Source organism: Balaenoptera acutorostrata, chromosome 20 (assembly GCF_949987535.1).
Source record: "Balaenoptera acutorostrata chromosome 20, mBalAcu1.1, whole genome shotgun sequence".
In the NCBI taxonomy this organism is placed as follows: Eukaryota; Metazoa; Chordata; class Mammalia; order Artiodactyla; family Balaenopteridae; genus Balaenoptera; species Balaenoptera acutorostrata.
The window spans coordinates 44,941,283-44,969,196 of record NC_080083.1 but is presented as its reverse complement, the minus strand read 5'-3'; the positions used below and the strand labels follow the sequence as shown (position 1 = coordinate 44,969,196).

The 27,914-nt window shown below is 51.4% G+C and overlaps 1 protein-coding gene across 3 annotated transcripts in view; it reads right to left on the bottom strand.

Annotated features, from left to right (window-relative positions):
• Positions 1-1,305: 1,305 nt before the first annotated feature.
• PLXDC1 (plexin domain containing 1) overlaps positions 1,306-27,914 on the bottom strand; it is a 61,875-nt gene continuing 35,266 nt past the window's right edge. For 2 of the 3 annotated variants that reach the window (XM_057536880.1, XM_007177526.2), the window contains exons 8-14: positions 21,446-21,541; positions 17,245-17,326; positions 13,889-13,949; positions 12,578-12,713; positions 6,325-6,360; positions 4,005-4,165; positions 1,306-2,680 (exon numbers count right to left, since the gene is read on the bottom strand). In XM_057536880.1, the coding sequence (XP_057392863.1) occupies positions 2,561-2,680; positions 4,005-4,165; positions 6,325-6,360; positions 12,578-12,713; positions 13,889-13,949; positions 17,245-17,326; positions 21,446-21,541 (692 nt within the window). In that variant the 3' untranslated portion in view covers positions 1,306-2,560. The remainder of the gene's footprint in view (positions 2,681-4,004; positions 4,166-6,324; positions 6,361-12,577; positions 12,714-13,888; positions 13,950-17,244; positions 17,327-21,445; positions 21,542-27,914) is intronic. The other variant, XM_007177527.2, reaches the window with a different exon arrangement.

The window sequence follows — 27,914 nt, the reverse complement described above, 5'->3', positions numbered from 1 at the left end:
GTACAACACAGACAGCTGTTTCAGGGGGTTGAAGCTTCCTGTCACAGTAATGAGCTTTCATGGACCCATCCACCTCCTCCAGTGGGATCACTGTGAGGATGCCCAAAGGCTCCAGGTAGGGAAGGAAGGACCTGCTGACCACCTGCTCTCCTTGGTAATTGTATCTGCCTGTGGGGTGGAGGGGACCGGAAGTTTGCAAGCTCTCTGTGGTTGATTGTGCACAGCACAGCACAGAAGTACCACTTCGCTGGTTGACCATGAAACCCCTGTCTCCTTCTGGTCACTCACCGTGCAGGTGAGTCACTCTCTATAGTTACCCAAAGAACCCACTCTAAACCTTGGAGTAAAACTCCTGGGTCTAAGAGATGCTTGATCTTGTGAGAGAGCCTAAGGATATCTGGGAACCAGTGTTAACTCTGCGAGTTGCTGGCTGTTTCTTGGGAGCACTTCGTTTTGGCTTGAGGGACTCTTAACGTCCAGGGACCTCTCTGAGGGACACATCTTTAGTTCTTTTTTGCTGTTAACAAACCAGGCTACCTGCTGCCAAACAGCTCCACTGCCCTTGCCACTGTCATCCCAGGCGCCAGCTAGGCTTGCTCTGACTGGCCCGAGCTAGCTCATGCTTTCTCTCTCTACCTGCAGTGTTACCGGCAGAGACCTCAGGACATCACCGCCCGTTTCTTCACTCTTGTGTGCTTCCCCTCCAGGAATCAGAACAATCGGAAGAGCTCCCATTGGGAAGAAGTGTGCTGGAGTTTGGGAGTGGGATCCATGGTGCTGTGCACTGCATTTGGCCACAATGGGGACTGCCCCACTGGCCATTTTAGACACACAAAGGTCATAGATGCTCTGCTGGTCAGGCAAGGGCAAAAATCACCCTCCTGCCAGCCAGCAGTGCTGGGACCCCAGAGTATTTCAGTGCCTGGCTGTAATTTTCCCATTAACAGAGTTCTGTTTCAGACCTTTCTGTCCTTCAGAAGCTTGAAAAGAACCCTATTCTCTTTGCTGCATTATCTTTTTACTTTCTCAAATTCTGATATGATTTCTCAAAACCATAGCTATGCCTTGCCTGGTTTATGAAGAATACATATAGATAGCCGAGGTCCAGCATGTTTCCCACTTTGATTGTTACCATCCTCACCAAGGATAAACCATGAAACATCTGGAAAACCTTCAGCCCAGTGTTTGGATGTGTCTGGTTATTTGCAGACTCCCTACCCCCACCTCAGGAGGCCTTGTGTTTAAACTAACTTCTTTCTTCGGCAGCATCCTGGTGACATGCAAAAAAGGATGTGACTAAGTGGAGACTGTGATTTAATATTTATTTGCTGATGATGTTTTTCACTTTGAATGAGGGTGAACTATAGGTTTTCACTTGAAATGCTCTTCAGAAGCAATCCCAACTCATCCCTGGGACAGAACTCCCTTAAAACCAGGTTAAGTTTGGGAGCCTAAACTCTCTGCCCCAAGAACTTCCGGCAGAGCTGGGGAGATGCAAGCAACTTTCCAGGTCAAGGTCTTCCGCATAAAGTCCCTCTCTCCCACACCAGCTTCCTCTATCCCAATCCTTCTGGAGGCTTTGCTTTTCAACAGAATCCAACTGAAGTTCCCTGCTGGGTATGTTTCAAGAAGCCCTCTCTCCACCTTGTTTCTCTTTAATGGCTATAAAATTCCAGCTCAGAGGAGGAAAAATATTAATCAGGCAGGCCCTGCCTTTGGAGGTACTTACTGGCACTGACAGCAGACCAGGCCAGTGAATACAGTGGACACCAAACGTGCCATTGGAATGAAGAGCCCGCAGGGTAGACGTGGCCATGCACAGCACAGCTCGCCAGGCCCAGGCTGGGCCGCAGTTGGATAAAGCCCGCAACACGGGCAACACACATGTTTGTTGCAGAAGTACTGGTTCTCAGCACAAAGGTCAAGCTTGGGTAGTGAAGCCTAAAAATACAATCTTCCCACAAGTTCTTTCTTCTCTCATTTGGCTTTCTTCTGATGCCAGCATGCCAGTCAGTGGCTTGCCAAAAGGGCTGGGAGCAGCCAAAGCTGTGTTTTAACAGATGGACAGAACTCCTTCTTCAGACTTCCAGAGCACAGAAGCTGGGGCAAAATATGCTGAATCCATAGCCTTGAGGACCAGCTCTTGAGTCTATGGACCCTGGAATACAGCAGCCCCAATCTAGAGCTGGGTTCTCTTGTGTCATATGCAGGGGCGCTAGGTGACCAGAGCAGGGCATCTGGCTGTCTCCAGGTGGGAGGGGACCTCTGAGGCAGCTACAGAGTAGACCATTGAGAGACTCAGAAGGGGAGACCCCTGGCGTCAAAACAGGATGAAATTAGGTTATTGCTCCTTAAAAATTCAATGTGGTTGCTTCTCTGCCTCCTGCTTCAATATTTGGGATGTGATGGCCAAACTATAGCTCTGGCACCGCAGACCATGGGCTCATCTTCCCAGCCAGGGTGTGTTCAGAGGAGGCCAAGGAAAGTCACTTCTCTGCTTTGCTTTGACTCATGTTTTCCGAGGTCCCCGGGTCTTCCTTCCAAGGGAGACCTGGTGCTCTCAGCACTGCTCGGCCTCCACGAAGCCCTCCTTCTCGTGGCCTGAGGGCTCAACTTCTGTGTAGGTGGAGTGGTTGAGGTGGTTGCGGAACTTCATGGCCGGCCAGTGGTGAGGTCTCCGCTGCGGGGACACAGACGCAGAGTCAGCGGGCGCAATCCCACCCCCCAGGACCCTCCCCACCCTCTCCCCCTCCCCCCGGCGGATGGCTCTGAGCACTTTCCAAAGGTGCTGGGGGAGAGTGAAGTTTAGGGCCCTCTCCCCCAGAAGGCTCCCGGCTGTGATCCTTCGCCCCCGGGGAAACCTGCTGGGAGCCCCAGGAGTTGGGAAGGAAGAGGTCATTTTATTCCTCGCCGCGTGGACTGCAGGACGCAAGGTGAAAAGCTCAGCACAACACTGAGTAGAGTCCTGAGACTGTGGAAAGTGAGGGAGCGGGTAAGGGATGGAACGATCTGGGAGGCTCTGGAAACGCTAAGATAACCCTCCAGACAGTACAGGTCCTGCATCAGAGCTGGGGAGCTGAAGAAAATGCAGATTCCCAGGCCTGCATCCGACCTCTGGTTGGCAACCCTGTGGCTGGGGATCTGCAGGTTCCCCGGGTGAAACAAGGTTGGCCTTAGCCTCAGTAGGTCTTAATCTTAACCTAAGAATGACTGGTTAGAACTCATAAGAAACAGGGGGCATCTAAACAGAGAGGAGGGAACGACCCAGGCCTCTGGGTGATGAGGTCGGGGGCTTGTGACCCATGTGTAGGATTGCAGTCCCAGAGGCCCCATCACTGTAGGATTCAGAGAGCTGGTCAGATGCCGAGAGTGGGGGGCTGGGGCAGAGGCTGCTGAGCTCTGTGGCCCAGAGTGAAGGGGCCCAGGCCTTACTTCCCATGCTGCACCTCAGGCTGGCTCTTCTGAATCCTGAGATGTTCCAAACTGCAGCATCCTCAACAAAAGCTCCCAGACAGAGCAACTCTTATGATTACTATGGCCTGTCAAATCTAATCGAAAATCCCACACAGCAGGCCAAGAGGCAGAGACCTCAGTTCCATTACGGCTTTGAATAAGCACCAGGCCTGGAATTTGGGTGTGAGAGACCATAAATCATTAGGGGTGGTTGCACAACACTCAAGGGGCATGTGAGGCATTTTTGGCCTCTTTCTTTCCTCTGGGGACTGTTCTGATTTCACAAATGGGAGCTCAAAACCAGAGGCTGTTCAACAGGACAAGAGGGCCGGAGGAGTCCTGAGGGGTCAAGCCCTGGGGGGTTAGGGACTCAGAGGGTGCCCGCCAGTGCAAGATGTGCCTGGATGGAGTCGATGAAGTCCCTCAGGTGGAAACAGGAGGCTGGCATGCGGCGGGTGAGGGATGAGATGGGGAGAGGCAGGTACTGAAAGGCTGGGGAAACAACTGATGCAGATGCAGACACCAGAGAGGTGGCCCAATCCTGCACTGACCTCGATGAAGAAGAGCGCAGCGTTGGAGGTGGGGTGGCCATTGATATAGATCCCGGCCAGGATGATGGCCGCCAAGAGGAGGATGGCCAGCACGATGCCCACGATGGTGCCCAGGTGCAAGGGGGGGCCCTTTGTCTTGGGCGACAGGTTGTTCTGAAGGCCTGTGGAGAGACCATTAGGTCAGGGGAGCAAGGAAGGTGGGGTCATGGGGTCCTGGGTTCTGACAAAGTCCCAGAGATGAAAGCCGACTGAACCTTCAGGTCTACTTATCAAATACATGAAAAGGTGGAGTCGGTGGAACCATTATGAGTATGACATTAACTTTGTTCTTAGCACGGTTCAGGTGGTTTTCCAAAATCACTTAAAAGTTGCCCAAATGTCTACTAAGGATCATAAAAGTTCTCTCCAGTACCCATCCCATATAAGTTCTTTTAAGGAATTCACAAAGGGCATGTGATGGTTAAGAGTTGGGATCTGGAGTCTGGCTGCCTGGATTCAAATCCAGGCTCTGCTACTTATGAGCTGTGTGACCTTGGGCAAATTATTTAACTTCTCTGTGTCTCGGTTATCGTTTCTGTAGCACAAGGATAATAATGTTAAGTACCTGGTAGGGTTATTGAGAGGGTGAAAATGAGATAATTCATGTCAACTGCTGAGGATCACGGCTGGTATCTTGGACAACTTTACTAAGTGTTAGCTATTATGATAGTAAAATGACCACATTTTTATCTGTCACTGTCCACTACCAGATTGTGACCTCCTGTAGGGCAAGGACAGTGTCTTATCCATCTCTGTGCTTTCAACTCTTAGAAAAAATGGCATACCCATCAGAGGAACTCAATAAAAGAAATGAACTAGACACTCTGAGGGCTAATAAACCAGCAGACACTCTTTGAGAACATTCCAAGCATTTGAAATACATTCCCCAGGAGAAGACTGGGTATTTTCCATAGACTATCGAGCTAGAAGCTCATCCATTCCAACCCCTTTCTCGTACGGCTGAAGGAATGGAAATGCAGAGAGATGAAGTGATTTGTCCAAGGACACAGTTAGTGCCAGCCACCAAGAAACCTAGCTCCCTGATATTACCTGGGGTGGGCTTTTGCTCCTTCTCCCTACCCTAAAAGGATGTGGAGATCACGACATAGAGAACACAGATGAGCATGTAAGCAACACAAATATTGAATCCATTTTACATCGTTGGTGGGTGGAATGGGAGTCAACAGGGGGTAGAGATTTTTAATAAGATGTTGTGTGCATCCAAAATCATTATGTTCCCTATCCCCTTTTCTCTGTCAGCAGAAAAAAACCCAGGAGAGAAACTGCCCTGGGGCACTCCTGTGCGTGGTTCATGCCTCTATCTGCCAAGAGCTGGGGGAGCTGCAATGACACGACCCAAACTGGCCTCTCCTGAGCTGGCCATTAGACCTCAGCCTTCAGTGACCCTATGATCTGAGGGGCAGAGCTTGGGCTGATGAGCACATGGTGCAGAGTAAGGGGAACGTGGCCCAGGGCCCCCTGCTTCCCCCCAGCCCAACAGACACACGTGTACACTCACACTCACAGCCCACAGAGCAGCAATGGTTCCGCCTCCGGTGGGAGACCCCATCAAGATGTGCTGCGTTAATAGCCCCTCCTCTCCTGCTGGAGCCCAGGTAACAGTCTCCCAGCCCCTGGGGCTGGAAGGCCCTTCCATCTCCCCTTTGTGGTAGTTGCAGCAAGGGCTTGAGCTGGCTCTGGGCAAAGGGCAGGGGAGGTGGGGTCACCCCATGTCCCCGGAGAGGAGGTTATCCCCCAGGCAGTCCTGGGGAAAGGGGACCCCACCTTTTGGCCTACTGTAAAAATTGTGGTGGGCAACGTTTATGTACTCTCTGCCAAGCCAGGTTGGGAATCAAATGCCACTTGAGTGAGAGAAGCTGCTCTCCACCCCTCATTGGCTGGGAGGCCCCTGGGGACAGAAGCCAGGGCCACAGGCCCACACAGCCATGCCTGCCCTAGCTTAGCCCTCACTTCCTCCTCTCACTCCTATCAGGGAAGCGGATACTCAAGGGCACAGAGGCCGGGAGAAGAACCACAGGAGGTTCCTGGCTGAGATGATAAATGTCTAGATGTAGATTTGCTCCTTCAGTCTAGGGGGTCTGTTCCCAGAAGCCCCATGCCTTCCCACCCAGCAGGAAGTCTGGGAAGCTCAGGCTGCTGTTTTTTCCCCCTCCCCCACTCAGAGTAAAAGCAAAGAGGCCAGGTGACGGCTGCACCCTCTTCCAGGATGGGTCCAAGAGGCAGTGGTGCGATGAAAAGGGGCAGGCAGTTCTGTACTCACCCTCTCCTTCTGCATAGGGATTCAACTTGGTGTCATCTTCAAAGGGAAAGGAGAGAAGGCACAAGATTAGTGGAATCATGATGGCCTCTGTCACTAGGTCTGGATGAGACTTTAGGGAGGTTCAAGTCCAACCCTTCATTTTGAAGGCTGGGAAACTGAAGCACAGAGAGGGGAGGTGACTTGCTCAAAGTCACACAGCAGTGTAAAGGTAGAAGGCCACAGACAAGCCAACTTTTCGTAGTGTTCATTCATTCAACAAATATTTACTGAGTGTTTACTAGGAGTTGACTCCGACTGGGGGCCTCGCCCAGACAAAGGGAGTCAAGAAGGAGGGATGAGCTATGGGGCTGGGAGAAAGGGTCCCAGACAGAGGAGAGAGCGGGGGCAAAGGCTGGAGTCAGCAAGAACTTGGCCATCTGAGACAAAAAAAGCAGTTCAGTGCAGCTGGAGGGTAGGGAGGATGTGAATGAAGGGTGGTGAGAGTGAAGCGGGGGGTGGGGGGATCAGCTGTCCGGAAAGCCAAGTTGAGGGCCTAAGGGGCAGTCTCCTAAGGGGCAGCGGGAAGCTGAGGAAGGATTTGAGGAGAGGTGTGTGTGTCACAAGATCGAATCTGCTTGGAGACCTCCCAGGGTACAACACACTCCCTCTACACCTCAAGGAGTGTATCTTGCAGCCTCTTAAATAAGTTCCAATGGTTGACCCTTCCTGTGGTTCTTCCCCACAGATTCCTATGGGGAAAGGACAGCAAGAATTCCATGTCAGGAGAATGTTCTGGATCACTGGAGATTACTGCTTCAAGCATCAGAACGTTAAACCACAATGTAGGGCCTGCAACATGCACTTCGTTCCTCCTTCCCCTCTAGCACCTCCACCATCCTCCTCATTTTAAAGGCTTTCACCGGCTCCCCTTTGTTCACAGATGTTCAAGGCCCTTCTCAGTGTGTCCCAATCTTCTTTTCTCCTGCCACTGGCCACAACTCAACAGCATGTCAGTGTCTGTGACAAGCTACCCAAGGCTCTCCAGACCTTGGAGTCCTCTCAGATCTCTGAGCTGCTGCATATACTGTTCCTCCTGCAGGGGATGCCCTTCCTCCCCTTCTCTTTCAAAAGTCCCACCCCTGAAATGCCCCCTGCAGGGCTGGGGCTAGGGTGATACATGTGACACAGGGTCTGATCCTGTCTTTTTAGAATTTTTTGAAAGTTTGTTTATTATGGAATTTTTGGCATTAATTTTGAGTTTTACAAATATTGCAAGAAAAGATTATTATCTTAATTACTGTTTTTTTTTTTTTTTTTTTTGGTGCCTCCTTAAACTTGATACCTGCACTGAGTGCCTCACTTGCCTCACCCTAGTCCTGGTCCAGGCCCGTCACTTCCCGAGGACAGATGGGTGTGTCCTCCCCTGTGTCCCATTGCGTTTGGTATCTGTTTCTGTGGCATCTTGGGTCCCATTGATTCCATAGACTGTGAGCCTCTCAATACCCAGCTATTTACACTCCCAGTGCCTGGACGTGGCATCCTGCTCTGCTATACATTTCCAATAAATCTTCAAATATCAAAAAATCACATTAGATAATGAAAGAATAAACCATAAGAAAATTTTTAAATGGTCCCTCATAGAGGAAAGAGGGAATAGGGCAGAGGGGAGAAAACTAGAAACTAATCTTCTTTGAATACAGCTACTTTTGTAGATTTGACTTTGGAACGATGTTATCATTTAACTGTTACATAATTTATAAAAAAGTTAAATTTAAAAGGCACCCCTTGGGACTTCCCTGGTGGCTCAGTGGTTAAGAATCCGCCTGCCAATTCAGGGGACACGGGTTCGAGCCCTGGTCTGGGAAGATCCCACATGCCGCGGAGCAACTAACCCCGTGAGCCACAACTACTGAGCCTGTGCTCTAGAGCCCACGAGCCCGCGTGCCACAACTACTGAAGACGGCGTGCCTAGGGCCCATGCTCTGCAACAAGAGAAGCCATCACAATGAGAAGCCCACGCACCGCAACGAAGAATAGCCCCTGCTCACTGCAACTAGACAAAGCCTGCACACAGCAGCGAAGACCCAACGCAGCCAAAAATAAAGAAATTAAAATTTTAAAAATAATAATAATAAAATAAAATAATAAAAAGCACCCCTAAAAATTCAAAGTAAAACAAAACAAATAGAGAGTTGTAGGAATATAATAGAAAGATACGTTCTCTTCAGGAATGTCAGTACATGAGGTATTTATGTATGCCTCTGAGTCTATTTCGTTACTACAAGTTGAAATGAATTGGTTACTCAACACTAACCAAAGTAACCCTAAACATCACTGGACAAATTAACTTGATTGGAATCAACTTGTTTTGAATCTAGACCATTGGAAATCCATTGTAGCCAGTCCACATCTACCCTTGGCAGACAAAAGGACACCTACAGCCAGTCCCTCCCACAAGGTGACTGAAGGTGACCACTCAGTGCCCACAGCAGGTTTTTCCCACTCACCCAGGGCTGGTTACCACCTGCCACCTTGTTGGGGGTCCACAGCATGCAAACTGATTCCCTCGTTAATGGATTGTGGCCCAGGCCCATGAAAACTCACAGAGAGAAGAAATGCGTGTAATGTCTAGTGAATGAGTGGTCATTTTCTGTAGTTAATGGTCACTTCTGGCTGCTACTAACGTGTTCTGTTCAGCTGCTCATCAGATGAGCCCTTATGTTGCACACAGTTATTCCGGGTCAGCGCCTGTCTGTCCTTATAATAAAATGCATGGGCTTTGTGGCAGCTGCTTGCCACTCTGAGGTCATTCTGGTTCACTTAAGTGGGCAGCATTTAAGCAAGTGAACAACTCTTAAAATCCAGCCCCCATACCTCCTGCTCCCCTGGTCCTCTCCGCTCCTCTGGCTGGCTGGTGACAGAAGGGCTCCACACACCCTCCAGCAGCTGCTCTCACTAACTTCTCTGCTCTCCACCTCTGCTCTGGCCAGGTGGGTCCCCCTGGCTGAAGTGCTGTATCCCCTTCATTCACAACATCTTCCTGGACCCCGAGATATACTCTGCCTCCAGTAAGTCTCCCTGTGTGGGCTATAATTGCACAGGCAGTGGGTGACCCAAACCTGTCCCTCCAGACACCTTGAGAGTTTGGGGTGGGGGGAAGTCTTTATCAATTTTTCTTTTCTTTCTTTCTTTTTTTTGGCTGCACCACGTGGCTTGCAGGATCTTAGTTCCCTGATAGGGATCGAACCTGTGCCCCCTGCAGTGGAAGTGTGGAGTCCTAACCACTGGACCACCAGGGAAGTCCCCCCAATTTTTTTCTTATAGAGGTAACCTAACAATCTCTACCACCCCCTCCAGGGCTGGAAGGACATATGCTTTTCTTTTGGGGACTACTACACAGCAAACAGAAATGACACATTCCTGGGCTGATAGAAGACACACACATGATAAAACTGATAAGCAGAACACGCTGCCTCTATGTAGGGACAGATCATCAGGGCAATAACCCGGGAGAAATGGAGAATACTTCCAAGTCAGGATTTGAATCCAGCCCCCAGATGCCATGCACTGGGCTCTCCACGCCCACACAGCCATCCTTCTGGCCTCAGGCACTGTGCCTCATGCAGACGTAAACCTCTGAGGGAAAGGCTGGGTTCTGACCTGGAGGACGGGGTGTGCAGCCCCCAGCCCAGCTCTGGGCTCAGACTGTGCCCTCAGTAGCACATAGGGTTAACTCAGGAGTGACTGGCCAGGGGTTCTTCTTTTTAAGTAGAGTTTCCTTTAACTGGAAGGTCACCCCTGGACTCAGTTATGAACTCCCTGAGGGCAAGATCTCCTCCTGCTCCTTTTTCATTTGATTTATTGAATCCCCCTCAGCACTAGCACAGTCTCTGCTCTCAATACCTGAGCTTTAACCAGTTCCTTGTTATTCCTGGGCAACTTCAGAGTGTTGGGACCCGTCTGAATCTGCCCACTTCTTCACCCTTCCCTATTTTTCCACCCATTGAATCCATGAAGACCCTTTTCTATTTTTTTTCAGCACTGAGAAAGGCAGTGGGGTCGAGGGGCAAGATTGCTGCTTTTGGAGCTAGATGAGACCTGACTCCACCTCTTCCTGGCTGTGTGACCTTGGGCAAGCCATCAACCTCTCTGAGCCATAGTGTCTCCTCTGTAAAATGGGGATCAAACAGCATCAACGTACAGGATTGTTAGGAAGACTAAGTGAATATTAATGGGTACACAATGTTACCACCCTACGTGGCACATGGTCAGTCCCCTTAAATATTTGCTCTTTCTATCAACTGTTCACTTCCCTCCAGCCAGATCCATGGGTTCCTGCTCTCCAGTCCTCTAGGCTGCATTTAAAAAGTCAGGGGGGCACCACGAAAAGAACATTCCACCACTGAGCAAACTACTTTGCTCCTTATGAGCCCATTTCCTTGTCTATAAAATGGGATTGTGGATGAATAATGTTTAAAAATATTAACTTTTTTCTCCTTTCCTGCTTTCCATTTGCCCCTTTCAAACAGGTAATCTCGCCCAGGGGAAGTGGTAAGAGCCCATAAGTCTTTCAGTCTTAGACTTAGGGCAAGGGGCTAAAACCTAGATGCCACGTACTGAAAAAGGATGAGGGAGGAATTTCTCAGAGATAGCCAAAGAATCCGAGGAGCCTGCACGGGGTTCCCCACAGGGTGGCTGGACCTCTAGCAGCTTCAATAAGACCTCAGGCCTGGGTGAAACGGAGCAGGACCCTACAATCCTTGCCCCCCATGTCCTCAGCCTACCTTTTGTCTGTGGAAAAACTTTAGCCAAAGAGTAAGTTTAATCAGAGATGTGAGAAGATGCAGAAACAAGGGAAAATAGTCCAATAAGACTGAATAATAATAGTCTAGGCATTAAGCATAGTCAAGGACCTTTAGTTCCTCTTCAAGGGCTATAGATAATATTCTGAGCCATATCATTTGAGCTGTCTTATAGATACTGAAACCCCCATCAGGTGGAAGAAGTTAACTACATGATGACTAGACTGTAGCCATGACATAAGCTGCCACAATTCTGAGAACTGGCCTCAAGGAAATGGGAAGAAACGAACCGTGGAACTAAAGACTGTGTTAGATAGCTAGTCAGACGTGAGTGGGTCCCGCCCCATCCTGGATGGGGTCATCTTTCCCTCCCCACCTGGACACTGGTGACCAGAACATGCCCAGAGATCCTCCCTTTTTGTGGTTAAGGAACACTAAGTTTCCAGCCTTATCAGGACCAAGCAAGATATTGAAAACCCAACAGGGTTTTCCAAACCACCAGCACCGGTTGGCGCAGGTGCACCCAGACCTAAGAGGTGACTCAGACTAACCTGGGGTTCATTATGCGCTATTTATAATGAATTAGCATTGTGGTTCCCCACCCCCACCCCCATTTCCGATTGGGTGCTTATGGGTAAGTGCCTGCATACAAGGAGAAAAGTTATACAACCTAAAGCTGTCAATCAACTTGTCAATCCAATGATGCAGGACACAGGGAGGGACTTCCCATGATTTTGAAAAACCCAACCCTACCCTCACCGCGGGATTGCTTCTGGTGCCTCGACAGCTCACTGTCCTCCCTTCTTGAGGGTGTACTTCTGCTTTGCTTAATAAAACTCCTGCTCCTTAAAACTACTCTATGTCTCTCAATTGAATTCTTTCCCTCGAGAGGACAAGAACCCAGGAGTCACCGTTCCACCGGTAACATGGGGATGGCAGAGAAGGCCCCAGGGACAACCAGGCCTGAAGGAGCAGAGACGGATCGGCAGCAACCCAAGATGGTCAGAGCTGCCCCACCCTACCCTCTGCCCACTGGATGGCACAGGACTGGGTAGCCAAGCCCCAGGACAGCAGGGGTGGAACTCCCCACCAGGCCAGCTCGGCGAGGAGTGGGAGCCAGAGGGGAAGTCAGAAAAATTAGGCAATCTTTCCCTGACGTCTGAGTGTGTGGACTGAGTTCATACCTGCTACAGGGCTGCTAAGACCGCACAGGTTCTCTAAGGATTGCTATTAAGATGAACCGAGATATTATATAAAATACCTGGCAGTGTGCTGGGACAGTAATTGTTCCCCTCGCCACAGTGAATTCCGTCCCACAGCCCTGATACGGGCGTGGGGTCTACCCGCTCTAAACCTGGCTTCTGCCACTCTTGGAGCCTCAGGTGTGAAAGGATGGAGCAACCCTATTCCCTGAGATAATCCCCATCGGGGGCAGCTGATGCCCCAGGGCGGCGGTTCCTCCCCACCCTTACCTTCCGTGGTGAGGCTGTCGACGAAGAGGGAAGAGGAGGTGGTGGTGAGGTCTCCGTCAAAGGGGCTGAAGGAGCTGTCGGGGGAGGACGAGAAGGAGTCCTCGTCCCGGAAGTCCTCACACGTCCTGCCCTCTGCCTGCAAGAGAGACCCGGTGCTGCCCTGGACAGAGGCCTCGCCGGCGGCCAAGCTGCACACAGGATGGTGGGGCGCCTGCATCCCTCAGCGGCCAGAAGATTTAAGATTCCGGTGCGTGGCCCAAGCATGGTAATCTAACCAAAGCTGGGCTCTGAATACATTTAAGCTTTCCACTTTATCCTGAAAGCGTCTTATCTTACAGGGCAATTTATCTGTCAGCTGCTTCGAATCCTTCCTGAAAGAAGGAGCTGAGATGCCAATCTTAAATAAAGTGAATCTGTACGTTCACCAACAGCCAACGTCAGAAGTAGGCTTCTGGATGGACAAAGTTTTTTTTTTTAAGGCCAGAAACAGCTCACCCAGCCTTATTGATAACACAGATGGTGGTGAGCACATAGCAGTAATTCTGGGGGTTCGCATTTAAATGCTGGGCCTGGCACCTTCACCGTCTCACCAGCTGTGAGCTGCAGGCCAAATCACTAAACCTCTCTGAGCCTCAGTTTCCCACTCCAGTCAGTGGGGGCACTGGCCCCCAGCTCCCGGGGACCGTGTTAGGATTAAATCAGAGCAAGTGCAGGGCAGCACGTGGTGAAGTGCTGGGCGCATGCGCTGTGCTTGCGCTGCAATGGAGGGAGGAAGGGAGGGGGCAAGGATGCATGGATGAAAGGGTCTGTGTCAGTATAAGGTGTGAGAATTGGATGCTCCCCACCCAGAGTCTAAGTGTTGAGCATTCTGGAAAATTCCAGCAGTGAGAGGGAACCTGCATGGGATTCTAAATGGGAGGTGCCAGGAACAACCCTCCTCGTTCCCAGAACCACTGCCTTCCTCAAATGCCGGAGGGCTGGAGCCGGGTAGTCGCTTTTTGAACATCACCAGGTGCACAGCCTCCCGGAGGATCCCGCTGTGGCCAAGGCCACGCCCAACGTACCCTCTGTAAGGACCAAAAGAGCCCCTGGAGAGCTGCCGCTCCAGGCCAAGTCACCAGAAGTGCTTGTCTCAGGGACCCATCGAGCCCTCGGAAACCTCCCATGTGGGTCTAATTGGCTCAGAGCAGACAGGGAGACAAGCCCCAGGTGGAGAGGAGAATTTCACCAAGAGCCAGAGATGCCTTGAGAAGAGCTACCCGAGCTAGTAGCCCTGCTCCTCCCCACACCTGGCTCACTTAAGCCTCTCACCTCCTGGGCACAGCCGTAGGACAGCCACTCCTGGCGGTAGCGGTCAAAGCCACTGGAGCATCTGCAGGGGGAACCAAAAGGCCAGAGGTGTGATGGGATTGACAGAGAAGCCCTCCCCTTCACCTCCCCCTATGTAGTAACAGCTCTCCAATGATAGCAAGGAGGGGGCGTACCTCCCCAAGACCACTGGGCAGGTGCCGTGGGAGCGAGAGTCAGACCCTCCTGTCCCCTCTACTCCTTTCCCAAAGGAGGGGAAGCTATTTGTGGCATCTTCTCCCTCCTCCTGACCAAGCTCCCCAGGACCAAGGCCACATCTGCCCAGATGTGGTGTGTGTAGGGAGCTGACAGATTGCATGACCTCTGATGACCTTTAAGGTCCTCCTGACTGTGGGCGGCCATGAAATTGCTGAGAATCCAGGGAATTCACACACATGTTCTCATCTGGGGAAAGTCTTACTCGTTCACCAAGCCCCCTTTCTTTGTGCAGGAGCCTAAACCTGTCAAGGAGGGGCGGGGCTGAGGGTGGACATCAGCCAATCTGGCCAACACCCCCTGTGTGATCATTGAAGGGCAGAAGTCAGGGTCCTGCCAGAGACTGGGAGAGATTAAACACTGGTTGACAAGGGTTTCCGGAGGACAATGAGAGCTCAGCTGGGCTGGAAGATGTCAAGTGCTTCCCTAGGGAAGGGGTGTGGTGCGAGGATGAACCAGAGAATGTTCTCCATGGCATCGTGCTCAAAGTTCCGTTCTGCACTCTTTGGCGCCAGGAGAATCCACCAAGCCCTACTTAAGCTCAGGAACCTCCGCATGGGAAGATAATATCCCAAGCCACCAGTGCTGCGAAAGGATTTGTGGCTGGTGAACTCTGCACCAGCAACTGCCTGCCCATCTATCCGAGACCTGGTGAGGCTGAGGCTTCCAGGCGCTGTCAGTCTTTCCTTCTGAAAATGCCTCTGAGCTGCTCCTCCTGCAGCAGGGGCAGCTGAGCTGAGCCATCCACACCCCCTCTGTCAGGTCCTCCGTGCCCCCTACCTTGAGGGATGGAAGATTAGGGGCATTGTTGGGGGCTGGAGACTAAAGTTTCTTTTAGGCCAAACTAACTGGTTCTTTCAAAGACTGAGCCTTTGATAAATGTCTAAGAGCACCCCTTTCCAAGCTCGGGGCCAACCAACCCAGATGCAAAGGAGAAGGGCATGAGAAATGGCCATTGTTTGAGTGCCTCCTGAATGCCAGGTGCTGCCCCAGTCACATGCTGCTCCGGCACTATCTCATGGGACCCTCATGACAACACTGTAAGACAAGGGTTATGTATGACCCTCATCTCCAGAGCCAAATCCTGGAGTCAAAGTCACCCATAGACTTCAGAGTGGGTCACTGGGGGGCAGTAGGGATGAAAGGAAAATACCTGCATGATATAAGTGAAATAATCTAAATCAGATCTGGCCCCAGCACGGGGAGGGGAAGCTCTGGGAGGCTGCAGAGGGCAGAGTAGGTGGAGGGGAAGCCGAGAACCCATGTGGTGGTTTCAAGCAGCTGTTGGTGGGAGAGACCATGGTGGCCGGCCCCCTGCACCAGCTCTGACCTCTGGCTCTTTAGGAACCTGGAGTCAGCTCTCAGTTGAAGCTGAGGCTCCAGAGATCTGTCAAGAAGGGGCCCGTGCTCGGTGAGCCCAGGCCCACGGACATCCGGGGACAGGATCCCTGATGGAGCTTCTTTGTCCCGTAGTTGACATAACCCAGCAAAGGCAGTGTCCACACCCAAGGCCCTGCCCTCCCCCTGACCAACCCTTATTAAACTGTCATAGTTTTCTGGGTTTGGGCGTATGCATTAAGTGGGGGTGTATCAAGCCAGGGTTTTGCTTTCATCTGACCCATTTTGCAGTTCTCATGGCTCAGCTGTTGGTGGACACTGAGTCATGCGGTGGCAGCCAGCCCCAGCATTCCAGGGCTCCTCTGCAGTCATCTGGATTATCTCCCTACGCTCAGACAGTGACTCTCAAACTCGAAAGTGCACAAGATGGACCACACCGCAAAGCTCCACGCCAGGAAGAACCAACCTGGGGTGTACCCTGTGTACTCTCTCTGAGGCTCTCTGTGCCTTTCATGTGAAGGGCCCTGAACACTTTGCAAAAATACTATCTGGTATTTGAGGAGTTAAAATAACAGGCATGTTCCTCACCCACATCTCCCCGAATCACATAACCCCAGCCCATTTTACAGGGAGAACAAACTGAGGCCCCAAGAGAGTGAATAAGAGCACAGCTGTTGGGAAGAACACCTGGGAGGCCTGACGAGGACCCCTCTCTCCTCCCGGCCCAGAGCTGTGTCTTGTGTGCTAGGCAGGCTGCCTATAAAGGCAATGGCTTCTATTTCTGCACCAGGAAACTGGAAAGGAGCAAAGGAAACACTGACAGATTCAGGACAGCTGCGGAGAACTCAGAGCCTCTATAATTTGCAAATTTTCAAGATTGCCTTAAAGGCTCTTGTAGTTCATAGGTTTTCCCACTCTCATGGGAGCCCTAGTCCCCAAAGAAATTCTTTTTTTTTTCCCCCCTGCCATTTATTTATCTTGGACAGGAGAACAGGGCTCAGATTCTGAGTCTAATCTGTGAGGGAATGATTTCAGAACAAGGAGAGGAAGATGACTTGGATTTAAGAACTTTATGCCTGAACCTGAATCTCATCCAGAATTTTCCCTGCTTCCAAAACAAGCAAACACAGCTTTGTCACTTGTTCCAACTTTCCACAGACGCCTGCAATTTCCACACCCGTGGTTTTCAGGAAACCCTTCTCCAGCCTGAGAAAGATCTTGAGGTGCTGATTTGGGGTCATGGGGTTCTCTTTCAATGGCAATGGGTCTTAGGCTCATCCCGTCTCTGAGCCGGCGGATCTCACGCTTGTTTGCCGATGAGGTACCGTGTTAAAATGCAGGCTCCTGGGCTTCTCTCCCAGAGACCTGATGCAGGGGGCCAGGGGTGGGCCCCGGGAATCTGCATGTTTAGCGCAAGCCCCAGGTGATTCTGGGATGCTCACAGCTGTGGACCACTCTTTGAGAAGGCCTGCCAGAGGATGAACCAACCCTCCCAGGTGTGAGGAGGGAGCTGCAGTAGCTGGAATCTCTGAATGGTCTTGCAGAAGTCTAGTGTCACCACAGGGTGACACATAGTCACCTTGATGGGTCACAGGCCTCAGGAAGACACTCACTTTCATGATATTCTTGTCCTACGTGGCACAGTAGCGCTGGCCAGAGATACCCTCATGTTGGTAATGAGGCCTGAGGCAGGGAGTGGGGCCGTGCCACCATCTGCCCCCTGCACAGTCTGCCTGTGGGAATAAGAGGGTGAGCCTGGTACAAACCTCTGGAGGACACGGCACCAGCTGCAGTTGAAGATCAGGTCTGAGGACACGCAGGTGTCGCAGCTCCGATGATGCAGGCAGGCTGCAAGAGAGAAGGCAGCGGCCCCTCAGTACCAGCCCCTCCACAGGCCTCCAAAAGGTGCAAGTTTCCTGAATGCTGGGTCCTTACAGAACTCTGGAGGCTCTGACCAGCAGGGACCCTAGAAGTTTTTAATGCCACCCTCACTTGAGTCCAGCCTTGATTCTCTAATTCTCCCTCTCTACCCTCCCTCACTCCCACCCTTCTTTCCTCCCTCCCTCCCTTCCTTCCTTCCTTCGTTCCCTCCTTCCTTCCTTCCTTCCTTCTCTCCATCCTTCCTTCCTTTGGTCACCAGGGGGTCAGGCCCTGAGCTGCTGCTGGTGATTCAGCAGTAAGACCTGGTACTTTCTTGGGCCTTACAGTCATATGGAAAGACAGACCCTAAGCAGATCATCAAACAAAAATAACTACATAATTATCATTGTGATGAGGTTGACGAAGGAAAACTACAGGGCACCACAAGCACGTACAAAGGGATTGCACCTAGTCTGGAAAGTTATACTTCTGGCCTATTGCCTACAATTACAGGGTTGCAAAGGATTTTTTTAAATCGAGATATATTTGACATATAACATCATGCAAGTTTAAGGTGTACAACATATGGATTTGATCCCTTTATATCGCTGTATGATCGCCACTGTAGCATTTGCTAACGCCACCATCACTTCACGTCAGTATCATTTCTTCCAGTGCTGGGAACAATTAAGATCGAGTCCCTCGGCAAATTTAGTGTTTACAGTTGTGTTGTCTACAATCACTGGAAAGGATTTAAGATGTCCTGGTTTGACCAGCTAGCACTCCCTGCTCCTAGGGACTGTTTGTGTGGCTGGATTGCCGTCAGAGGCCCGCTCTTGGCCTCTCCAGCTCCTCCCAGGGAAGTCTGGGCTCTGAGTTTTTGAGAGTAAACCAGGCCAGGCATACGTATTCCATTCCTTTCCTCTCCCTCTCCTCTTGGAAGTGAGCTCTTCCCAGGGGGTGTGCTGACCTCTGCTCATCCAAACTTAAATCTTCCCTGGAGAGTTACCTGACCTCTTGGTGCCTTGGTACCTCACTTGTAAAAGAGGGATCGAGATGCTGTCTGTGTGGCAGGCCAGCTGTGAGAGGGTTTATAACAGTGCCGGCCACACGGTGAGCCAGTGAATGCTATTTGTTATCGACTCTGGTCCATCATTCCCCTCAATATACCTATCAGGTGCTCATTCCCTCATTTATTCTTTCAACAAATATTTATTGAGCGTCTACCACAGGCCCGGCACTGTCCCAATGCTGGAGATGCAGCGTGAACAGGAAAAGACAGAAGCACTGCTCACATGGAACCTGCAGTCCAGTGGAGGAGACAGCCAACAAATACACAGACAAACAGATCCACCCTAGGGTTGCCAGTGGTGAGAAGGGCTGGGAGAAAAGCGCATCAGATCAGGGAGGTGGAAGGACGGTGGGGGATGTGTTTTACTCAGGGAGGTTGCGGAAGGCCTCTCAGGAGACTGAGAGAGCGAGGAAGCCAGCCTGGCAGCCCTCCTGGGAGAGAAGTCCAAGCAGAGGGGCCTCTGTGTGCAGAGGCCCGGGAGGAACACATCCCAGGGGTGCTCCCAACAGCAGTCAGAATGCTAGCCGGCTCAGCCGAGTGGAGAGCTGGAAGGTGGTGGGAATGGGGAGGGGGGGCAGCTGGGGCCTAGCCGGGCAGGGCAAGGGTGGAGCGCAGGGAAGTTAGTGGGAACAGCTGCTGGAGGGTGCATGGACCCCTAGCAGAGAGGGCCCGGGGAGCAGGAGGTATGGGGGCTGGATTGTAAGAGTTGTTCACTTGCTTAAATGCTGCCCACTTAAGTGAACCAGAATGACCTCAGAGTGGCAAGCAGCTGCCACAAAGCCCATGCATTTTATTATAAGGACAGACAGGCGCTGACCCGGAATAACTGTGTGTAGCATAAGGGCTCATCTGATGAGCAGCTGAACAGAACACGTTAGTAGCAGCCAGAAGTGACCACTAACTACAGAAAATGACCACTCATTCACTAGACGTCACATACATTTCTTCTCTCTGTGAGTTTTCATGGGCCTGGGCCACAATCCATTAACGAGGGAATCAGTTTGCATCCTGTGGACCCCCAACAAGGTGGCAGGTGGTAACCAGCCCTCGGTGAGTGGGAGAAAAGCTGCTGCGGGCACAGCGTGGTCACCTTCAGTCACCTTGTGGGAGGGACGAGCTGTAGGTGGCACTGTGTCCTTTTGTCTACCAGGGCTCTGCAGGCTTTGGAAGGGTGGAGGGAAAGCCATCGGCAGAAAATAAGCAGGGACCGACTTGGCCCAAGAACGAGAGCGCTCTGGCTGTTTTGTTCTCTGGTGCATCCAGAGGGTCTAGAACAGTGCCCAGCATGTGGTAGGCAGTTAACAAAAGTTTATGGAATCGATGAATAGTTGCTTTTGTTATCCCCATTTTACAGAGGAGGAAACTGAGGCTTGGAGAGAGTCACAGAGCTAAGAGTGGCAGGTCTGGGTTTGAACCAAGGTCTGTCTGAGCCGAGAGCCCGAGCTCCTAGTCTCGAGGTCCCGCTGTGGGAATCCCGCTCCCCAGCTCCCACCTTCACCCCAGGCCACCTTTTCATGAGTCTCTTCTAGAAGAGGGACCAGCCATGGAGTGCTATGGCTTGAAGACAGTCCAGCCACACCTCTGGAAGAATTTTGGCTAAAAGTCCTTCCCTACCCAAAGGTAAGGGAGAAAGCCTAGGGCTGTGGGGTGCAGAGTTTTCTGAGGACAAAGCAAACCGGCCTCCCGGGGTTTCAAATCACAGTCTTGGTAACACTGTCCCTTCCCCTACATGGGAGCCCATGATCATTCCCAGGGACTCTGGAGACCCCTTAAATGGCTCCAGTCAAACTGAGAAAAAACCCTGGAAGCCTCGTGGGATATTCATAAAACCCACTGACCTTTATTTCTCATCTGCATTTCAGATGTTCTGTGTGCTATTAAATGCTCACAAAATTCACTGGAGGGGTGGGAAGTGGCTTAAATGTACAGACAGTGTCCCAGAAACGCATTCCCAGGATGTTTCACTTCTTCCGCCGCAGCAGTTAGCCCTGCCCTTGGATGTCCTTGTTCCCAAATGCAGTTTATCCATTCCTGGGTTTGCTCTCACCAGTCCTTGAGGAAGCCCTGCCTAGGGGGAGGGCCACTAGGGTGGGGGCGGGGCTGGAACCGCAGGTGTCCTTGTCCTGTGACTAGGTGTCAGGGACTGTCCTCTTTTCCGGGGGAGGACACCTGCGGGGACATGGCCTAGCATTCTAGAAGACCCTTCCTCCTCCTCTTCTTTCTTCACCCCCTGCTCCCAGAACCTCCAGGGAAAAGGAAGAGGGGGGAAAGAGAGGTAAGAAATGCCCGGGAAGGCAGGGAGAAGGCCATGGCTTCAGAGGGAAGCTGGGAGGTACCATGAAGCAGAAGAGGAGATTAAAACTTTCTTTAAAAATAGAACGAGAGTGCTGTCCTTCCCTCACTCTCCCCAGCTGCCCTGACCATATCCTGAAGAACATCCAACCCCGATCCTGCGGGGTCCGCAGCAGCCGCTGGGGCCCCAGCCATGGTGTGCCTTCAACGGCAGGTGAGTGGGGTACAGAAGAGGGACAGGACCAGGCCCCCTGGATCTTGGAGGCTTACTGGCTAAATCCCTCTACTGCTTCCTGCCTGTGGATGCCAGCATCATGCCTCCTCTAGTGAAAATACAATGATAAACTTATGGACCCATTCAGTTCCTGGATTATCTTTTCTGGGAGCTCAGTGTAAGTTCTCAGAGGTACCTCTTTCCTGGGTTTCAATCATGTGTTAACAACAATAACTGTCATGTATCAAGCACAAGCCACGCCCTGGGCCTGGGATGTACCAGTTAATGTCTGAGCTTTCATTTACATCCTCAGCTCTACCTACTGTAGTTCTAACCCTTACTGTAGCCCTGGGAGGGAGGTGGTGTTAGGCCCATGTTACAAATGAGAAATGGAGGCCCAGAGAAGTTAGGTGGTGGTACCCAGACAGGCGACAGTGGTGGGCCTGGGATGGAGCTCAGTCTGACTCCAAAGCTCTTTCCAAGATGGTGGAATGCCTCCCCACCATCAGTGGGAACAACCCTTAATTACTTGGTAATGGGGTGAACTCCACAGCAGTTGTGCTGGTGACCTTGCTGGGGTCCAGCTCCACACGGTGGTATTCGAAGATGGTCCTTCGCCGAGATTCTGAAACATAGGCAGAGCCTGTCATCAGGAGGAGCAGCTCGTGGCCAGAGGGCTTCAGGGCCTGGACCTGGAGCCTGACAGGTGGGCAAGAGATTGTAGTGAGTGGAGCCGGGAGTTAGTATGCAACCACTGAGGGCAGGAAGTAAACCCATCATCCTGGGATAATGGCGTTGAAACTGTGGGGAGACAGGAGAACAGGAGTTGGCCTTGAGGGGAGAGCTTTGTGTTAAAAGCAGGTTAATAATGCAGAGGCCCGGCTGTTCCCGGGGTCAGGACACAGGGTGTCCACACTTTCCCATGCCTCTGTGACTTCACAGCTGCTGTTCCCTTGATCCATAATGTTCTTCCACCCTTTCTCTTCTTCTCCAGCTCACCCTTCCAGATCCAGCTCAGGGCCACTTCCTCTGAGCAGCCACTCTAGACCAGCTGCCTCTTATTACCCCCTCTGCCCTGTGCCCTCCTCTCACTGCACTTACGTTGTGTGCTCATTAGGGTTGATTTGGAGGGTGGGGACCATTTGACTATGATCATCTATCTGGTCCCGAACCTGACCCACAGTGAGCACTCTGCAAATGTCTGTAGATGGACAGGCTGACCTTGGAGAACCTCTCCCCTCCTTGATGGAGGAGAGAGCAAGGTTCAGGGCCTGGAGCCAGGCTTATGTCCTGCCTCGGTCCCTGCAGAAACTTCCTACAGGACCTCAGAGTCAAGAGCCCTGAGTTCTGAGTCGAGTTCTGCTCCTGACAAGCAGGATAACCTTAGGGCCTCGGTTTTTTGTCTGTGAAGTGGAAAGACATTAACAACTGCCCCAACACCCTTGGGAGGAAAAAGCTGGAACTGTAGATGAAATGACTTCTCCTAAAATGGCAGTCTGAGATGCTCTGATATTTCCCACCAAACCCCCACGTCCACCTAAGAACCGTGACTTGGGGTTGGTTTCCTTCAGCTCCAAAAGGCAGGCTGTCAGCCGCTGAGCTGCGTGAATGAGTTTTCCCATGAGGGGAAAGGGCCACTTAGTATTTGGTCTGCCCAGCACCCCTTCTTCCTTCTGGAAACAGAAAGAGCCCCCAGCCCCTTCCTACATGTGGTCTGTGCTGCATCTTCTTTCATGACCCTGCCTCCCTGGCCACACAGTGATTGGTCCAGGGCTGGGCATCTGATGAAGTCAGACCAATCAGAGACCTTCCCTGGGACTTTTTAACTATAACCAGAAGGCTCTTTTCTCTCCAGTAATACTGCTAAGAAGATGCAAGCTCAGCGTCCGTGAATGGCCATGGTTCCAGTCTCATGGGGAAAGCCAGAGGATGAAGCCACCTCGTGGAGAGGAACTGGTGGCATTCCAGGCTCTGGAGTCCCCGGACCTGCCCTGGTCCTATCTTCCCAGTTGTTGGCTCTTCCTTAGGTTCTTTGGGCTACTTTAGTATCCCCAGTGCACGCCTTTTCACTTAAGCTAGTTTCAGTTGGGTTTTTGTCACTAGAAGCCCAGAGTAGGTGGGCTAAGTTTCTCACTCAGCTGAAGGTGATTTGGAGAAAAGTTTCCCGAGGTGGTAGCAAAACTCAGTGGGGGCATCCATGAAAAGGAGGGTGTCCTGTGCAACCGCTGGGTGGCCCATCCTGAGTGAAGAATCTAGGGGAGCATCCACTGCTCAAAAGAATATCTCAGCTACGTTTCTGTCATTTATTTATTCTCAGTTTTGGAACCGTTCCCTCCTACTTAACCCAGGATTGAACCCCAGGTGGTCTGACCCAAAGTGTGCTCTCTTCGCACCACACCCCGCTGTCTTGCTGCAGAGCCTGGGAACACCTCAGCCCCTGAAGCATCTGCGACCACAAAATATCCTTGAAACATTCTGTGCAATGAAAAGGAAACTGCTCGGGCGCTGGTGGCCGCAGCGCTACCCCGGAACTAAACAGGAATCTGCAGTCCACCTCAGAGGCCTGTGCTTGAAATGCGAGCACTACCCACTCACAGGTGTGTGCGCGCGCACACACACACACGCACACACACACACAGATTTTTTCTAATACAAGAAAGGCCCTTTGCCAAGCAGGGGTGGGTCTGAAGGAGATTGGGGTGAGGAAGGGCACTTTTCCGTAATTCAGCTGCCCAGAAGAGGCACCAATTTTCAATTCACCAAAGGCCTATATGTGCTGCAGGGCCCTCCCTGCGTGACACCAACTGCTCTGCGAAGGTGGAGTGGGCTTTGAGTGGGCCTGCAGGATGTGAGACATTAGGTGGGGGATGGGGAAGTTCCAGGCAGCCCTTCACAGCTCCATCCCACCCACTACCCCCAGAAGCCATCTCTCCTAAAGAATTACCCCTTTTAACACTGAAATGGAATAGGATAAAAAATAAAGGTGAAACATCAGGCCTTCCGAGGTGCCTGAGGCCATGGGGTCTAGACTCTGCGTAAACATTTCTTTCTTAATCTGCCTTGTCTTTCCAGGCTCAGTTCAAATGACAGGCCCCCCTTGAAGACATCCCCCACCCTCGGGTGCAGTTAGTGGCCCCTCCTCTGAGCTCCACAACCTCCTGTGCACTGTCCAGTGTCACCTGTTTCACAACCATTTACTTTGCTGGTCACCTCCCCGAAGGCTATGAGCTCCCCGAGAGCAGAGCCTACAAGTTATATGTCTCTGTCCCCCAGCCCCTCGCGCCAGGCCCTGCACAGAACAGGGTCTCAAGAGATGACTGTGAATGAATGAATAGCTTACAAATAGTCAGGAAAACCCCAGCAACTTATTATAACTTCAGCCCACAGCACAAAGGAAGAATGCCCTTCCTCCTCAGCCCACCACAGATTATGGCCTTTCTCAAAAGGGCAGCTGCCAACGGGCCACAAAAAGCCAGACCCTCATGAAGTTAGAGCTCAAAGGAGGAGGAGAATTGGCTTTCAGGATTTCTCCACCTGCAAGGATACAGGGGAGAGCCTGCCCTCGGTCAGAAGGCAGGTGAAATAGGAGGACAAAGGGGGTCAGGGTTGGGGCATGATAGAGACACGGACTTGTCAAGGGAGTCGAATTCATGGATAGAGACACACGAACAGCAGCTGGGGAAGGTGGGGTTCCCAGCAAACCCCACACCAGAATGTAGGAATGGGTCTCCCCACCAGCCCACTGGGGAGCAGAGGTGGGGACGTGCCTCAAGTGAGGGTGCAGCCAGAGATGATCAGATATCCTCCAAAAAGCAACACAGCCCTACCAGCAAGGGTGGGGGAGATGTGTGTGGTAGGAAGTGGGAGGAGGGTGGGCGGGCAGAAACATATCTCTGATTAAAAATAGTTGCTTACGGGCTTCCCTGGTGGTGCAGTGGTTAAGAATCTGCCTGCCAATGCAGGGGACATGGGTTCAAGCCCTGGGCCGGGAAGATCCCACATGCCGCGGAGCAACTAAGCCCGTGAGTCACAACTACTGAGCTTGCGCTCTAGAACCCGCGAGCCACAACTACTGAGCCCATGTGCCACAACTACTGAAGCCTGCGTCCCTAGAGCCTGTGCTCTGCAACAAGAGAAGCCACCTTAATGAGAAGCCTGTGCACCGCAACGAAGAGTAGCCTCCTCAGCTCGCTACCACTAAAAAGAAAGCCCGTGCGCAGCAACGAAGACCCAAGGCAGACAAAAGTAAATAAATAGATAAATAAATTTATTAAAAAAAAATAGTTGCTCACTTCAACTGCCAACTTGTACTTTTTTAAGTGTCTGGTTTGGCAATACTTTTATTTCTTGATAAACAGATCCCTTAATATCCCCGCCTGTGTTATTTGCTTTTGGATTATCTCTCCAACATCTGGGGCTTGCCCAAGGACGATGATGTCCATCTGCATGACCAACAGATCCCTGCTGGAACCAAGACAGTGACCACCCCAGTGCCACATTTCTGGCAGTTTGAGACATTTCTGTTTTATCTCTGCTTCCATTCATCAAAGATTCAGAAACACTAAGGTCCAGACACAGAAAGCCCTGCCATGCAATCAAGAGATGTTCATGGCTCAAAAGCAAGGTTGGCATGTCCTGTTCTGTTTCCACACCAGACACCAGCAGGGAAGGATTGGTTTGGTCAGAAGAAATCAGACTGACAGGTCCAGCCACAAACTTCCCTCCAAAACGGTGGTTACGATATAAAAAAATCTAAGATGGTGGCTCAGGAAAAAGTTTTCATTTATGCATTCACATCTTCCTTTGCTCATTTGGTTATTCTTTTAATAATCATGAATTGAGCCCCAGCAGGGGACCCCAGAGATAAACACAATGAGGGTCCTGTACCCCAAGGAGCTTTCAGCCCAGGAGGGGAGGGAGGAGAGACCTCCTCAGCACAGATGCAATGTAGAAAAGGGCAGAGGGAGGAGAGGAGGTGAGAAACGGCTGGGCTCAGGGAGCAGAGTAGAGGGAAAAACAGAAAAGAAAAAAAAAAGAAAAGTGAAAAACGGGGTGGGGGGAGGGGGAGGGGAGGGGAGGGGAGGGGGAGGGGGAGGGGAGGGGAGGGGGAGGGGAGGGGAGGGGGAGGGGGAGGGCCCCAGGATGGATAAAAAGCTACAGTGAAGAGCACTGTAAAGGATCCTTTATCAGGAGCAGGGAGAAGACAAACTGGGCCAGATCTGGTGATGACACCCCCCCACCCCCACTTGGCTGCTCCTTCTCACTCCTCCACAGCCAGTTCTGGGGCCTCCCCCTTCCCCACCCAGCTGCCCAGCACCAAGGTACAGCACAGGCCTCTGCCACATTTCTCAAGCCTGCTTTTGAAAGGAAAGGAAAGTTCTGGTAAAGGAGAAGGCCCAAGTGTTCAGGCCGTCCAAGGCCATTCTGGGGTCAGCCAAGGGGTGGGCTACAATTAATTAATGAATTAATACAATTCCATTAATTCAGAATCTCTGTCAGTTTTGACGCTGGCTGCCCTAAAGTTGCTTTTATACTGTCCATGAAAGAAAGGGTTTCTTAAACAAATGAATAGAGGAAATTATATTGACTTCTGGGTGCCCCTCCAGTCAAATAAAGAGTGTATCAGCTACCCTCTATGTTTTGCGTGCTTCTGCAAACAGATGCTGCTAATCTGAATCTTTTCTCTGCATCAAAGCGTGCTCTGCAGACTCTCTGCTCCAAAGCCTGCAGAGCGGTTTCTGCAAGGAAGTAATGGTAAGAGAAACTCTGGTTGTTTTCAGCATTTTCTTCCCTCAACCCCAGGAATGAGACTGTGCAGAATTCCCTCCACCCTCAGACAGGGGTGGGAGGAAAGTGTTTGGAGCCTGGGGGGAGGAGAGAGTCCCCCAGACAGGGTTCAGGGACTGGGGGATTCTTGAATAGTGGGGAGAAAACTCCACTCCTCACAGGGCCCCAGGCAGGGAGGAGCCGAGCTTGGGTACAAGGGCAGTGACATCACTCATTCTGTAGGACAGATGGGTTGGGACAACGGGAATATTTGAGGTGAATATCCCGGTGAAAGGGTCTGCGGACCAGAGGCCTCTACCTGAACTTCTATCATGGTTTTTTTGGATTTATTGTTATTTGCAGCTCAGCCAAATTCAAACGAATTCCCTGCTTGCTGGGTTGAATATCAGACCCAGAGGAATCTGATCTCTCAGCCACATAAAAGCCATCACTCCAAAAAGCAGAGGTTGTAGCCCATTTTAAAACCCAATGGAGGCCACGGATGCTGCCCCAGAAAAATGCACGCACGTGATATGCTCCACCTGTACCTCTATGTTCCTTCTAAAGTCCCTGCCTGCACCCCCAAGCTAAAAAATATCTGACAAAAAGAGATGCGATTATCAAAGCACTCACACCCCAAACTCAGATGTCAGGTCCTGTTCTCACTTAGTGTCACCACAGGGCAGAGGACAGGGTCTCTGCTCCGCCCATTCCTGTCAGCACTCACTCTCGAGCTGCTACTCATTTTTTGAGCACCTGCCCTGCTGCAGGCACTGGGCTAAGTGCTGGGGCCACGGCCAGCCCCCAAGGAGCTCACAGCCAGTTGGGGAGAAGATGAATGAGCCGGACAGTGTCATGAGTTCTATATTAAAGCTTTTAACAAAGTGCTGGGGGGATGGAGGAGGAAGCCGTGAATTCTGCTGCATGGAGGAGGCAACATCTGAGCTGGACCAGTGAATGAGTAGGATTTGCCAAGTGGTAAAAGGACTTCAGGTGGGGGGCATCTCATACGAGGAACTGCATCAGAAAGATGCAGATAGCCCTTGGCATGTTTGGGGAACCCAGGGCATGCAGACCAGTGCTGCCTGAATAGAGTGGTGGGTGACAGGAGGGTCTGGAGATGAGCCTATAAAGGTGGGCTGTGACCATAACACACATGAGAAATATAATGAACACTGTTGTCTGTTACATATGGAAGTTGTTAAGAGAGTAAATCCTAAGAGTTTTCATCA